The sequence below is a fragment of the Elephas maximus genome, chromosome 1, assembly GCF_024166365.1.
Source record: "Elephas maximus indicus isolate mEleMax1 chromosome 1, mEleMax1 primary haplotype, whole genome shotgun sequence".
NCBI classification, from domain to species: domain Eukaryota; kingdom Metazoa; phylum Chordata; class Mammalia; order Proboscidea; family Elephantidae; genus Elephas; species Elephas maximus.
Genome location: NC_064819.1, coordinates 18,351,122 through 18,365,833, shown reverse-complemented (window position 1 = coordinate 18,365,833; position 14,712 = coordinate 18,351,122). Strand labels below are relative to the sequence as shown.

General features: G+C 38.4%; 1 protein-coding gene across 1 annotated transcript in view; it reads right to left on the bottom strand.

Moving 5' to 3' along the window:
* Positions 1-4,569: 4,569 nt before the first annotated feature.
* PAK2 (p21 (RAC1) activated kinase 2) overlaps positions 4,570-14,712 on the bottom strand; it is an 84,796-nt gene continuing 74,653 nt past the window's right edge. The window contains exons 12-15 of the mRNA XM_049879664.1: positions 14,315-14,414; positions 11,843-12,039; positions 7,667-7,804; positions 4,570-7,155 (exon numbers count right to left, since the gene is read on the bottom strand). Of these exons, the coding sequence (XP_049735621.1) occupies positions 7,069-7,155; positions 7,667-7,804; positions 11,843-12,039; positions 14,315-14,414 (522 nt within the window). The 3' untranslated portion in view covers positions 4,570-7,068. The remainder of the gene's footprint in view (positions 7,156-7,666; positions 7,805-11,842; positions 12,040-14,314; positions 14,415-14,712) is intronic.

The following is a 14,712-nucleotide window of genomic DNA, read 5'->3' as shown; positions in this document are numbered from 1 at the left end:
AAAGTGCTGAGATGGTGGGATAAAGGGGTTGGGAGTCATGAGACCGCTCTGGAGAAAAAGGGAGAGGAAAAAAGATCTAGGAGCTACAGTGCTCTAAGAGCCCAAGAGAGAACTGAGAAAAATCACTGTGTAAATGAGTTAGCACTTGTTTAGCACATTGCCTGACACAGTACTCTATGTGTGATTATTCATCAAACATTTCTAGAAAGTCCTCAGGTGAACTACAGAGTTAAAAACAAGAAACCACAGGTGGGAGGAACAAAAAAAACAACACACACACACAATCCAGATACATATATATCTCACTTTTACAATTAATACCACAGGAAAGATATTCAATTTATAAGAACAAAAGGCTATAAAAAAGGGAGCTCAGAAAACAAGAATGAGCTTTTTTGGAAATTAAAAATATGACAGCCAAAGTAAGTTCAAAAGAAATTAGAAGGTAACAACAAGGAAATTCTCCCAGAAAGTTAAAGACAAAAGACAAAGAGATGGAAAGCAGGAGAGAAGGACATGAAAAACAGAAGGTTAATGCTGGAATCCCAGAAGGGGGTTAACAGAAAAAATAAGGGGCAACTATTAAGGAACTAGTAGAAGTCAATTTCCCAGAAATGAAGGAAATGAGTCTGTAACCAAGAGGACCTGCCAAATGCCCAAAGGCAAGGAAAACACATACATGTTCCCAAGGCACTTCCTGGTAAAATTTCAGAACAAAAATTCCAGGGGGTGGGGTCACATATAACGATTTGTCATCAGAAATGGCAGATTATAAGACAATGAGGCAGTGACTTCAAAATTCTCAAGGAAAATGATTTCCAACCTAAAATCCAATACCATCAATTAAACAGGAGGCATGTCAGATGTTCAAAGTCTTAAAATTTTTCCCTCTCTTGTACCCTTTCTTAGGAAGCTAGTGGAGGGTGTACTTTTCCAAATGAAGGAATAAACCAAGTAAAAAGATGATGTGGTGTTCAGAAAAAGGGTCTAACTTGGGACAAAGGTGAAGTCACGCCCCAGGGTGCCAGAGGCGCAGAAGGTCTAGACAGCAACAGTCCAAGCTGAAGCCCCAACAAAGTTCCAGTAAAGAAAAAGAAACTATCAGTATCTGATATGCTAAACCGTATAGAAAAGTCTTCAAAGGATACTTGCAATTTTGCGGCAAGTTTAGGAAAACCTGGTGATAGGAACTAGAAACAAAAGACACAAAAATTAACTGGAAAAGCAGAGTTGTACAAGCAATGATATGTAATGATAATAAATTACTTAACTCAAGTGAATAACCCTTTGACACTATAGTCATGAGATTAACACTGACTACTAATGTAATGGAAACCCTGGTGGTGTAATGGTTAAGAGCTAAGCTGCTAACCAAAAAGTTAGCAGTTTGAATCCACTAGGCGCTCCTTGGAAAGCCTATGGGGCAGTTCTACTCTGCCCTATACTGTCGCTATGAGTCAGAATTGACTCGATGGCAATGGGTTTGTCTTTTGGTTTGGCTGACTCATCTAATAGGAGCCCTGGCAACACAACCATTAAGTGCTTGGCTGCTAACCGAAAGGCTGGCAGTTTGAACCCACCAGCCACTCCACAGGAGAAAGATGTGGCAGTTTGCTTTCGCAAAGATTTATAGCGTTAGAAATCCCACTGGGCATTTCTACCCTGTCCTATAGGGCTGCTGTGAATCGGAATTGACTAGGTGGCAACGGGTTACTAATCTAAGAAACTGGCACCTCTCTTAACTGAGGAACTCAAGGAGGAGGAAATGGGAGAATGGGATGGTATGACAATACCCAAATTTTCGACCTCTGTGACAGGAGGTTGCTAGATAAAATACACAAATGTCAACAAATACCTGTTTAAGCATGAGATAACATATGCTAAACTCATGGCTCCCCTGTGTGCAGACAACTACACTCCATAGGGTTTTCAAGGCTGTGACCTTTTGAAAGCAGACTGCCAGGCCTCTGGCGTAGTGGTTAAGTAGGACGGCTGCTAACCAAAAGGTCAGCCATTCGAATCCACCAGGCGCTCCTTGGAAACTCTATGGGGCAGTTCTACTCTGTCCTATAGAGTTGCTATGAGTTGGAATCAACTTGACGGCAGCAGGTTTGGTTTCGGTTTCTTCCAAGGTGCCTCTGAGTGGGTCTGAATTGCCAATCTTTCGGTTAATAGTCAAGCACTTAACCGTTTGCACCGTGGGGCTTCCATGAGTCAGAATCAGTTCGATGGCAACTGCTTTTTTTTGTTTGTTTTAAAAATAGATAAAAGAGTTAAAAGTAGATGATTTTCTGGAGTAGGACCCAGCAGTCGGAAAGTTTAAAGCCAGGGAGTAGCACTGTTCATTATCATTTCTTAAAGATTGAGTTTTTAATCTATGTAGCTTACTTTGATAAAAAACTGAAATAATTAGAGACATAATATCTCCCCTTCATTGCTGGATGATTCCTCAGAACAGAAAACCTGTTAAATTATTTAAATTAGCATAAAATAATTCCTTATTTAAAAAGCCCCCATAAATAGAAAAGTAATAAAGCATGCATTAAGCTTCTAGAAATAGTGCTTACCAAATCAACCATCCAGTTATCTTTGAACTTCTCTTTGGCAATTCTTAAAAAGTATCAACTTTAAGCGCTTGTTACGGTTAGTTTAAGGACATACAAATATTAGAATAGCACTAAACAGCTTTATAGTGAGACAAAGACATTTTAGAAGCAGTCATTGCCCATACCCCTTCCCCTGGTTTAAAAAGGTATATTTTATGCTTTTTGGTAGTAATCCATCTACCCATCAGGATCCTGAGTCATCTTTTGCAGGGCCATTGTTTCTTGCTTGGTTTGATGTAGTTTCCTTAAGAACCACTCCAAGAAGGTACCTGGCTATCAACTTCTTAAAGGTACTGACCATGAATGAACAGTGATAGTTATTGCAGCCGTTACACCTGGCAGGGTAGACAACATTCCAGACTACGTTCATATAATGAAGCGATGCCTTAAGGTATTGCACTCTTAAAGATCTCTTGGTGCATTTAACACTGAACTTCTGGTTAGATCCTTATTAGACTGCCAGGTAAGCATTAGACTTCCAGGCCAAGTTGTGGAAGGTGTTCAAGTAGGTCAGAAGTGCTGCCCTGGGGCAGGCAGCCCGGAATATTCATTCATTCTGAAACCTGATTTAAAAAAGAGAGGCTCATGCTTGTTACCCATAAATTTCTGGAAATCTTTCTAATTTGGAGCTTTGTAACACATTCAAAAATGGGACCAGACACATTTAAAAAACACTTAGCCTTAAAAATACTAGAATGTTAGTTGAAAACCTAATTAGAATTATTAACACTTACTCTTTTACACTACTCTGATCCAAAGAAAGAATTAAAGTTTAAAAAAGGGAAAATAAACATTAAAAAAAAGTTTATTTCTAGCCCTGAAAGAACAAAATTATTGAATAAAGTCATCAAATACAGCAGTTAATGTCAACATAACAATTAAATAGAACAGGATTAAATTAAAAATAAAAGGCAATATAAAATCTGAAGAGAAAAGACAAGCCACTTTCACTTCTACCCACCAAAATTAAGGGGGCGGGGGGAGCCACACATTCTTACCAAAGATGAAGGTCAGGCCAATGCTAGATTCTTCTTCGTTAACTCCCACATCATCTACCACAGACTTTGCCAGGCTGTCCGATAAATGTGCTGAGAAAAAAAAAGTCTACGTATATATTCTTCTTTTTCATATATATATATATATATTTTTTTTTCCCACAGACACTGTGGAAACACTACTTTAGTTGCTTAAGTATTTGTCGTGGGGGCAGTGGAGACAAGGAAGACCATCTGGTTTTTTATATAACTACAGAATTCCACTATAAAAAAGCCAAAATGAATATTAATTTGGAGTATTTTTGCTACAATCTAAAATGAGTTTTGGACATTTCAACCTGGATGTGGTATCCTCGGTATATTTTAAAAATTTTAGATTCAAAGACTGATGCAAATTCTTTAAGCACCCATTTTTCTAACTATAGCTACTGCCTGATCTGAACTACAATTCTTCTGGCTAAAATACAGAAATACATCACAAACGAATGTATATTTCAATGAGCACTACAAAGAAATACTCCTAGGTGGTTTTGAACTGTTTGTTAAAGGCGCAGGTTCATTTGGGACTGGTTTTGGAGTTACTAGGTAACTTTTAAGCAGCTTGTTATCTGTATGTTGAAATACTGTGTGCCAGGCCCTCGACACCTGAAGATAGCTGTGTTAGCCCTTGTACTAGCATGATCAGTCACTTCATATTGCAGGCAGGACAAAACAGTCTGTATTCTCATAGCTTCCCGGTTTCAGTCGTCCTAAAGGCAGCAGGAGGAGCAGGTGACCTGAAGATCGCCAGAAAGTCTCAATTATAATAAATAAGTACTATGTAATATTATCCTAAGGAGAGAAAACTAAATTAACTTTTAGATTTAAACAAGGATTTTCATTTTAAAGTGATGACATAAAAGATGAATGAATTCAAAGACAATTATTAAAAAAAAAAAAAAACATAAACCTTGATTCAGATACAACTGTTCTTTCAACAAGGTCAGAACATTTTAATTTAAAAAATTAACTAACAAATCACAATTCCATATTGCTTTTAAGATTATTCTGTTTAAAAATGACGCATTTCATAATTAACCAAAGTACATTGCAACTACAGGTTAGTTTACCCAAGTAAGTAAAGAATAAACCACAGTACAGCTCCCTTAACCTAGGAGTCAGGCTTTAATGACAAAGTCCGTTGCCAGCAATGGACGTGCAGGTAACCATCAAAAAAGTTGTAAATGCAAATCCCAAACTGCTTCTACAAACCGAAAAGCCCTTTGTTGAGTCACAGGCATAAAAATGGGTCACTGGCACGTACTCGATGAGTACGGTCCTTACGACTCATGCGTGGGTGTGCCTTCTCAGGGGCCTGACGGTCCCAGTCTCATCACCTGGTGGGTTTTCTGTTTCCCTGGTAGCATCTTCTTTATCATAATCCATCCAGACAACTGTTTAGAAAGAATGTGCAAATCTGGAAACCAAGAGGCACTGTAGCTTTTCCACCAGAAACAGCCCAGCTTGTTTCCATAATTTAGTAATAGCTGTAGAAGGCCAATATAATCCAGAGGGAAATGAAATCAAGAATCAATTGAAAATAGAGACCAGTTAAGTGCTCTAGATATACTTTTCATTAATCATTTTACTAGTTTTTGTGAAAAACATTCCTAAAAACAGCCATTTCTATGCTCACACCTGTTATCGTAACACAGATATTATGGAAATAATAGGATATAAAGCCCTGCTAGTTCCCTCAATGCACCCCAAAACATCAAAACTACCTTTATTCATTATTTGTACTCTTTCAGGCTGGCGGGTAGGTGTGAAGTTCACTGGGAAGGGATGTTGGGAACACACCGCCAGAACCAAACCACAGATTTTTCTTTTACATGGCTCCTGGCACATCAAAAGGGACAATCCCTCCTCCAAACACAGAACAATGACAGGAGGAGAGAGGCGAGGACAGGAGAGAAGAGTGCACTCTAATAATTAATGCTACAGGTCACAGACCTTTTCTTCAATCTTTAAAAAAATAAAAAGTACTACTACCATCAAGCACATTTCACTTTTATCTTCCTTTCTCCAGTTTTTCACTTGAATATTATCTACTCACTTGAAAAACACCTAAAGTTACACAACATCTCAAATGATCCGTGAATTCATCCAGAAAAGTACTTTGTCACTTAAGTTTTTCTAGCGACTAAGATGCTGATAATGGGTTGGGAATGATATAACTTATGGTAAATCTCCACGGTTTACTGCATCTCTATGTAACAGACATTCCTCTCTTTTCATGAATATAACCTCATCGAATTACTGTTTAGTTCACCAACGTTCAGATCTCCCACTCTGTCTCTGCTATCCTCAAATCTCTTTCTCCTTTAAATGGGGGTGGGGGGCAGAAGGGGAGGGAAAAGTTAACTTTTAAGTTCTGCAAATTCAACGGTTATTGTATTATTTGACACTGGGGGTGTGGGTGGGGTTAATTTTAAAAAAACAAACAATCTAAACCTAAAATTACAACATATACAGAAACTTATTTGCAAAATGAAGGCGAAAAGTGGTGGTTCGGGGGGTGGGGAGAAGGTAGCCACACCAACCAAAGTCACAAAGCTCAAGTTGGAGTAAGAACAAATCACTTTGGTTCCTGAAGCCACATCTGAAGAGGAAACAGGGAGAAAGGGAAACAAAGCTGTAAGGAGAAACAGTCAATAGGACTCTTTTTCTGACTCAATGATTTAGTTATAAATATAGATTATTAGTCTTCTCTCTATACATGTAACAAAAGCCAAACAACTTACTACCATGAAATTTCTAAAACTGACTTTCACATTTGTTAAAAAAGGTAAAAATCACATACTTTTCCCTTCCTTCAGTTCAAGTTCGGAACTGAAATAGTACACATAACAACAGCTGGTCCTAAGTTCTATGTAAAGTTAAACTGCATCAAGCCCCTTTGCCAATATAAGGAGCAGCATAATTTCTATCACGCGTGCCTTGGATTTAAGCATGAGAAAAACTTCTCAATGCAACTCAAAAGGAGCAAGTCAAGGAAAAAGAAAGCTATGAAGAAGAGAGAAAATATGACTGGTAGATGAAACAAATATGAAAACTCGAATGTGCCATTCAAGTATTGAAAATACCCCCAAAAGGGCCAATGAATGGGATCAATTACAACAAAGTCAGCAAAATAAAATACAATGCAAATCTCAAGCATGATAAATGGCCCTGATGGGCTGAGCGCCGGAAGATGTAAGGCTAGTGATTCAGTCCATAATTCCTTTTGGACCCTAACGACGGGGTTCATTTCAAAGTCATAATTCGTTTTTGCAATTTTGTCTTGGTTGTCTTCAGGGAGTAGTTTGCTTTTTCTTCCATGTTATGCAGACCATTTCTCTCAAACCCCCGAACAGAGTAATAATTTTCATATATTAAAAGATTTTTTTTTAGAAAATGGAGAAAAGAATGAGGCCACGGCAATGATGTTAGCGGTTACTCTTCATTGCTTCTTTAGCTGCCATGATCAGTGGTGTCAAGCTAGATAATGGCTTGGCCAGCTTCAGGAAGGGATGCTGCCAGAAAAGAGGGGAAACGAAGGGGAATGTATAAATGTCATCAGTTTAGAAACACTCAGTATTTTCTTTCAGTGACGCCCCAAAGACTACTTTATGGATCATAATTATTTATGATCATGTTTATTTCATAAACAACACATTTTAATACCTGTTTAAAACCAACATAATCAACATATCACTTTTATAGCTCACAGCTGAGCCTTTTAAAAAGTTTTCCTAATATTCATAAAATACAATTAAATGACCGTCAGCACAAACAGGTCTTAGAATTGATAACACGCAAAAACTCACTATTACAGTATTACCAATATTTTATTCCCAGCAGAAGAATCTTAAAATGCTGCAGCTGTCATATTGACAGTGATCAATTAATAAATAACAAAAAACCTATTACAGTTGAGTCCATTCTGACTCATACTGAGTGAAATATAATTACCCCTATGTAAACTTTCTGTTCGTTACTCAAAAAGGTCAACTTTTTCAAAAATGGCATTATTTCCAAATTTACCTGTAACAATTCTTTGGCTGAACCCCTTTTCTCCACATCCATCTCCAAACATCGATTTAAGAAATCCCGAAATATTGGGGAAAGTTTCTCTGGATTTTGAAGTTCTGGGGTTCCATTAGTTGCTATCAGGTACAAGGCCTAAAAAGAGGACATCTTCGTCATGCTTAAGGTAGAGCATTTTACATTCATGGATTCTTCACTTCTTTAAAGACAATCACCATAAATACTACAGAACTAAAGTGAGGTTATTACTGCCACTATCCATTTATATTTGATCTTTTTCCTTTATGTTTAGATGTTATATTCACCTAAATTCTTTTTCAAAATAGAATTAGCTTCATCTCTTTTTGGGGGGGAGATTACAAATGCAATACATATTAAAAAAAAAATACAACCAAAATTATAATACATAAAGGTATTAAAAAAAAGACCATAATTCCGCCGTGAGGATAATACTAGTTTTCCCAAGCTTTTTTCAAGTCACACATATACGTTTCAAAACATCAGGATTTGTTGAAACCTTTCAAAAAAAAAACAAAAACCTAGTTATATCATGGTCTCATGATTACTGATAACTGATTACATATACACAATTATTTTAATGGCTTGAATTATGCATTATATGGATGTTTCATAATTTCATCAAAACCTCACTGTATATATTTAAAAAACAAAAAACCCGTTGCCATCGATTTGATTCTGACTCATAGCGACCCTACAGGACACAGTTGAATTGGCCCACAGAGTTTCCAAGGGGCAGCTCGTGGATTCAAACTGCCGACCTTTTGGTAAGCAGCTGTAGCACTTTTCCACTACACCACCAAGGTTTCCAACAATGCTGGAGATCACACGATAGAATTTTGCTCAAGACCAACTGTACGTATATATAAATATATATGTATTTTTATTGTGCTTCAGGTGAAAGTTAACAGAGAAGTTCTTTCCTCTTTTTAATGGCCTTTTGCTTTCTTCATGTATGATGTCCTTGATGTCATCCCACAACTCATCTGGTCTTCAGCCATTAGTCTTCAGTGTGTCAAATCTATTCTTGACACGGTCTCTAAATTCAGGTGGGACATACTCAAGGCCATACTTTGGCTCTCGTGGATTCCAACTCATAGCGACCTTATAGGACAGAGGAGAACTGCCCCATAGGGCGTCTGAGGAGCACCTGGTGGATTTGAACTGCCAACCTTTTGGTTAGCAGCCATAGCTCTTAACCACTACACCACCAGGGTTTCTGGTCTTCCTTGTAGGTGTATGGATATTATCCTATCACTGACAGCACTGTACTTCAGAATAGGTCTTGAAATGTTCTTTTTGATGATGAATGTGACACCATTCCTCTTCAATTTGTCATTCCTGGCATAGACCATATGTCTGTCCAATTTAAAATGGCTAACGCCAGTCCATTTCAGCTCACTAATGCCTAGGATATCAATCTTTACGTGTTCCATTTTATTTTTTATGACTTCCAATTTCCCTAGATTCATTCTTTGTACATTCCATGTTCTGATCATTAATGGATGTTTGCAGCTGTTTAATTCTGAGTTGTGCTCAAAATTATTTAATAATAAAGTATTCTAAAAATAGTCCATTAAACTATTTAATAGATTTTTATTCCTTTTTTATTGTACTTTAGATGAAGGTTTACAGAGCACATTAGATCCTTGTTAAACAATTAATATACATATTGTTTTATGACACTGGTTGCCAACCCCATGACATGTCAATACTCTCCCCTTCTCAACCTTGGGTTCTCCATCTCCAACTTTCTTGTCTCCTTCTGCCTTCTCATCCCTGCCCCTGGGCTAATGTGCCCGCTTAAGTCTCGGTTTTGTTTTATGGGCCTGTCTAATCTTTGGCTGAAGGGTGAACCTCAGGGGTGACTTCAGTACTGAGTTAAAAGGGTGTCCAGAGGCCATACTCTCAGAGTTTTTCCAGTCTCTGCATTCTAAATCCTAGATGGTTCTGCGTACCCCATTTTCCAACCTTAACTTTTCACTTGCACTTCCCCATCCCCAAACTCTTAAAACACTTTCATTTTGCTCTGTAATTTAGTCAGTCATTGGCAAAATCCCTTAAGTGTTCAAACTCTTCTCAAACATTCCCCTTGCTTTTTTCATCTGTTGAGGCGTGGCTCCCTCATGGGAATTCTGCCTTATCTGTCGTGCTTTCTTCTATACCTTTGTGCCACTGGCTCCTCAATGCCTCTTTGAGATCACTTCCCTCTCTGTCTCTGTAACTCTTGTGATTTTAAACTCTTACCTGCCTTTGTTCCAAACATCTACCAACAGTGATCACCCACTGTTACTCTAACATTATTCCTGTCATAACCTGTGACGATTTCTATAGCTCCTTTACCCCCTCTTCGCAGATGCTCTTGTCCTCCAGACTACCTCAGCTACACACACAGATGGTCATTCTCTACACCTTACCAACGCTAATGGAGCCTAGTGGCACAGTGCTGAAGAGCTCGGCTGCTAACCAAAAGGCTGGCAGTTTAAATTCACCGGCCATCGCTTGGAAGCCCTGTGGGACAGTACTACCCTGTCCTGTAGGGTCACTATGACTTGGAATCAACTCAACGGCAATGGGTTTTATCAACGCTAATAACTGCAACCCTTAATCTCGGATATACTCCACCTCCTATCTTTTCCACTCCTAGTACCCCAATGCCAGCAATCCTTGACTCGGTGGATCTAAATTCCATTTTTCTTTCCACCGTCCCTGATTCCTCTCATGTAATCACTTCCTTGGCATCTACCCCAGTTTGTGTCATGTCTAACTTCTTTTGAAAAAATATCTTTTTTTTAATTTTTTGCAATAAGTCTGTAGTCAAATGTGGTACTTTTAAAGCTCTTTTTTGTAACAGCTTTGAGAAATAAAATCCACAAACCATAAAAATCACCTTTTTAAAGTGCACAATTTAGTGGTTTTTAGGATAGCCACAAGGTTGTGCAACCATGACCACTGTCTAATTCCAGAATACTTTCAGCCCCACAAAATGAAACTCCGTGCCTGTTAGCAGTCACTCCCCAATCCCCCTCCCTGCAACCCCTGGCAACCACTTATCTACTTTCTGTCTCTACAGATTTGCCTGTTCTGGATATTTCATACAGATGAAATCATACAACATGCAGCCTTTTGCATCTGGCTTCATTCGCTTTGCGTAACGATTTCAAGGTTCATCCATGTGGACGCCTGTATCTGTACTTCACCACTTCTTTTTATGGATGGGTAACATTCCATTATATATGTATATATATAAAACACATTCCATTTATCCATTCACCAGCTGAGGGATGTCTGGGTTGTTTCTGCTTTCTGGCTGTTATGAATATTGTTGCTATGAACATTCATGTGTAAGCTTTTGTGGGTGTATGCTTATTGTTTTCTCAGATATATACTTAGGGTTGGAATTGCTGGATCATATGATAACTCTGTGTTTAATTTTTTCAGGAACTGCCAAATTGCCTTCCAAAATGTCTGCATCATTTTACATTCCCACCAGCACTGTCTGAGGGTCCCAATTGCTCCACAGCCTCCTCAACATTTGCTGCTGTCCGTCTTTTTGACTATATAACCATTCTAGGGGGTATGAAGTGGTATCTAATTATGGTTTTGATTTGCATTTCCTTAATAACCAATGATGTTGAACCATATATGGTAATTTAAAAAGAAGGAAGAAAAAAAATACCCCCAAATTCTTCACTTCCACTGCTGGAATATTTAATTCAAAGTATGCTGGCCTCATGTGTACCTCAGGACCCTCACTCCTTTGTTTAAATATGGGCTTTAACATTTCTATTTGTACAGCTTTCTCAGAGACATGGTCTCACTTTCCTCCTCCCTGAATCCTGGGGTACAGAGGCCAAGATTCAAAGTTGATAACCTGATGAGTACACCTAGGAACCTTTACTTCTATAGAAAGGTCAGTACATTGTTATTCGCATGCAAATTAGAAACCATACAGCTTCCTAAAACTCTCCAAATCCTTTACTTGACACATTCAACTCAATGATTTTTAAATGATTCCAGCAGAGTGCAGAGGCTAGGTTTTATCTACTTTGTATTCTAAATCCTTGGCCGGTGACCCGCACAAGCAGGTTCTAAATAAACGTTTTAAAGGAAAGTATTTTCCTTAAAAGAAGGCTGGTGTTTAATCAGTCTTACCCTCAAGGGATTTTCATTGAGGTATGGAGGTTCTCCTTCTACCATCTCAATAGCCATAATACCCAGAGACCAAATGTCCACTTTAGGGCCGTAGGCTTTCCGTGTAACCACCTCTGGTGCCATCCAGTAAGGTGTTCCAACCATGGTACTTCGCTTGCTCTGCTCAGGGGTGATCTGGGCACAGAAACCAAAGTCGGCTATAAAACAAAAGAAATCGTCCAGAGTTAATGGTTCCCATGGATTGCTTTATCAGAAAGAGTACACTTTAAATGACAGAATTAATTGCTTTGTAACTACTCAGCATCTTGTTTTTTAATATTTTATTAATAAAATAAACCAGAATGGGTTTAAAATATTTTGATGATACTATACACTCTCATTTGTTTATTTTTACTTCCCACAAGCAGGATGCAAATTATCAGGTCTTTTTCTAAATAAGCCTATTAAAAATAAAGATAATAAAATTGAAAGAGATCTAAAAGAAAAAGTCACCAAATGTGACTAAATGAAGTGAATGAGCCAAAGTCAGGAAGTAGAAACTACTTTTGAATAAGATAAAGAGAGGCTAGAATCACTAAGCATCCCACTTAGCAGCAGGCCTAGGGAAAGGATGCATCTAACTGTGATGTCCCTATGAAGTCCTCACTGGCACTGATCTACTCCAGCCACCTCATTTTATACCTGAGGAGCAGGATGTTTAGTCTGGTACCCAATGCAAACTGAGTGGAAAAGTCAGGACTAGAATCTAGAACTTTTTCTTCTTTCCCACTGTTAACCCTTCCTATTTCATATGTAGCCACTGTTCGTTGTTAACATTTAGGTTTGTAAGCTCCAGGCCTTCTGTTATGCACTTACTTAAAGTGCAAATAATACCCATTAACTGCTTGGTTTATTTTGCCTAAATAAGGTATTTTGTAAGCTATCTTTTTAAGAATGAATTTATTTTTGGAGATCTTTCCATATTAGTACATTGATCTGACTCATTTTTATAACTATAAAATATTACAGGGTATAAAAATATCATAATTTATTTAACCATTCCCTTACTGGAAACCCTGGTGGCATAGCGGTTAAGTGCTATGGCTGCTAACCAAGAGGTTGGCAGTTCAACTCCACCAGGCGCTCCTTGGAAACTCTATGGGGCAGTTCTACTCTGTCCTATAGGGTCGCTATGAGTCAGAATTGACTCTACAGCAGTGGGGTTTTTTTTTTTTTTTAATTCCCTTACTGCTTGACCTTTGGGACACTGTCAGTTTTTCCTTTATTTCAAACAAGGCTGCAGAGAACGTCCTTGTACTTATGTGTTTATTTGTACAGTAATTTTATAAAACCAAGTCCTAAAAGAGCAAGTGCTGGATCAGATAATTACAGAATTAACAGCTATAGCAAGCCAGTCCCTGCTTCAAGTCCTTATAAAAATGATCATTATCTAACCCTCATGATAACCCTACAAAATGGGTACATTTGTTATCATTCCCATTTTACAAATGGGGAAAACTGAGGCATATATATACATATACATATAAATAACTTGCCTGAGGTGATTATCTAATAAATGGTAGAGACAGGTCAAACTGTTACCCAAAAAAGTAATTCATTTTACATTCGTTTCTGACATAAATGTACGAGAATGCGCATTTCTGGCTTGCCCACTAAGATTACTTTATGGTTTCTAATCATGTATTTTGACAATCTAAAAGAACCCACACCTCCTCTCTGGTGGCTGAATAACCTTTGGAGGGTGTAGCTTAAAAAAGAGATGTTGCAGTTGCAAAAGGAGCCAATCCCTCTCGCAGAGGGGAAGAAAGTTTTTGGTCCCTAGATCTAGGAAATGCCTTCAGTTCTGAGTGTCTGGAGAAGCCTCAGAAGTCGTTCTTCTCGAGTCCTCCAGAGGGCATGTTGGAAGTGAGAGTATAGTCAGCAGAGCATATAGATCCTGCACAACTTTTTCATGACTCTACCACGTCAGAGACAGAAGATTATGAGAGACAGTGGTTCACATGGGATTTTTTCCGTCGCCGTTCCTGAGGTCAGGGTCACACAGCCCTCCCGATGAGGCCATGGTCTACAGAAGCCAAAGAATGCTCAGCAGCATGATGAAAATGTCTAACAGACAGCAGAGACAAACTCAAGTTCATTTCTAAAACACAGTGTCATCACTGGGACAGTCCCAGTTCCTTAGTGCTTCACATTTTTAATCCTCAGAAAAATTCTCAGAGATAGGTGCTCTTAGTTTCCTTATCTTACAAACGAGGAAAGAGACACACAGAGACTAAAACTTGCCCGAAATGACTCAGCAAGCAGTGGCAGATGATATTTAAATCCAGGCTTCCAGGCTGAAAGTCCATGTTCTGTACACTACACTCCTCCCCCTCCACACAGTAAAGCATAAAAAACTAATTGTTCTATTTTTATTAAGCAAAAGGCAGGAAGTTATAAGACAAACATATTACTCGTTCATCTGTTACTCACTAAGTTTAACCGATCCTTCCATCCCCAAAAGCACGTTGTCACTTTTGATGTCTCTGTGGATCACCTGATTAGCATGTAAAAACTCCAGTGCCTGTAAACACTGAGCAGAAGAAAAACACCAATTAATAAAACAGTCCCTGAAAAAGCCAAGGGAGGTTCATATTCCATAGTTATATTCTACAGAAGGCACTCCAGTACTTACACCTATAAAGAAGAAAAAAATCCTCTCATTTGCAAAGTTCTGATTACAAGATGCCTTCATTAATCAGTTCCCTCCTTCCCACCCTCTGATCATACCCAGAGATATTATTAAACACTGTAGCCTTTGGAATCAAAGTATAAAATTGTCAAAGTGAATTTAAAGCTGAGGGTGGGGGAGAGGCATGATGGCATTCTGT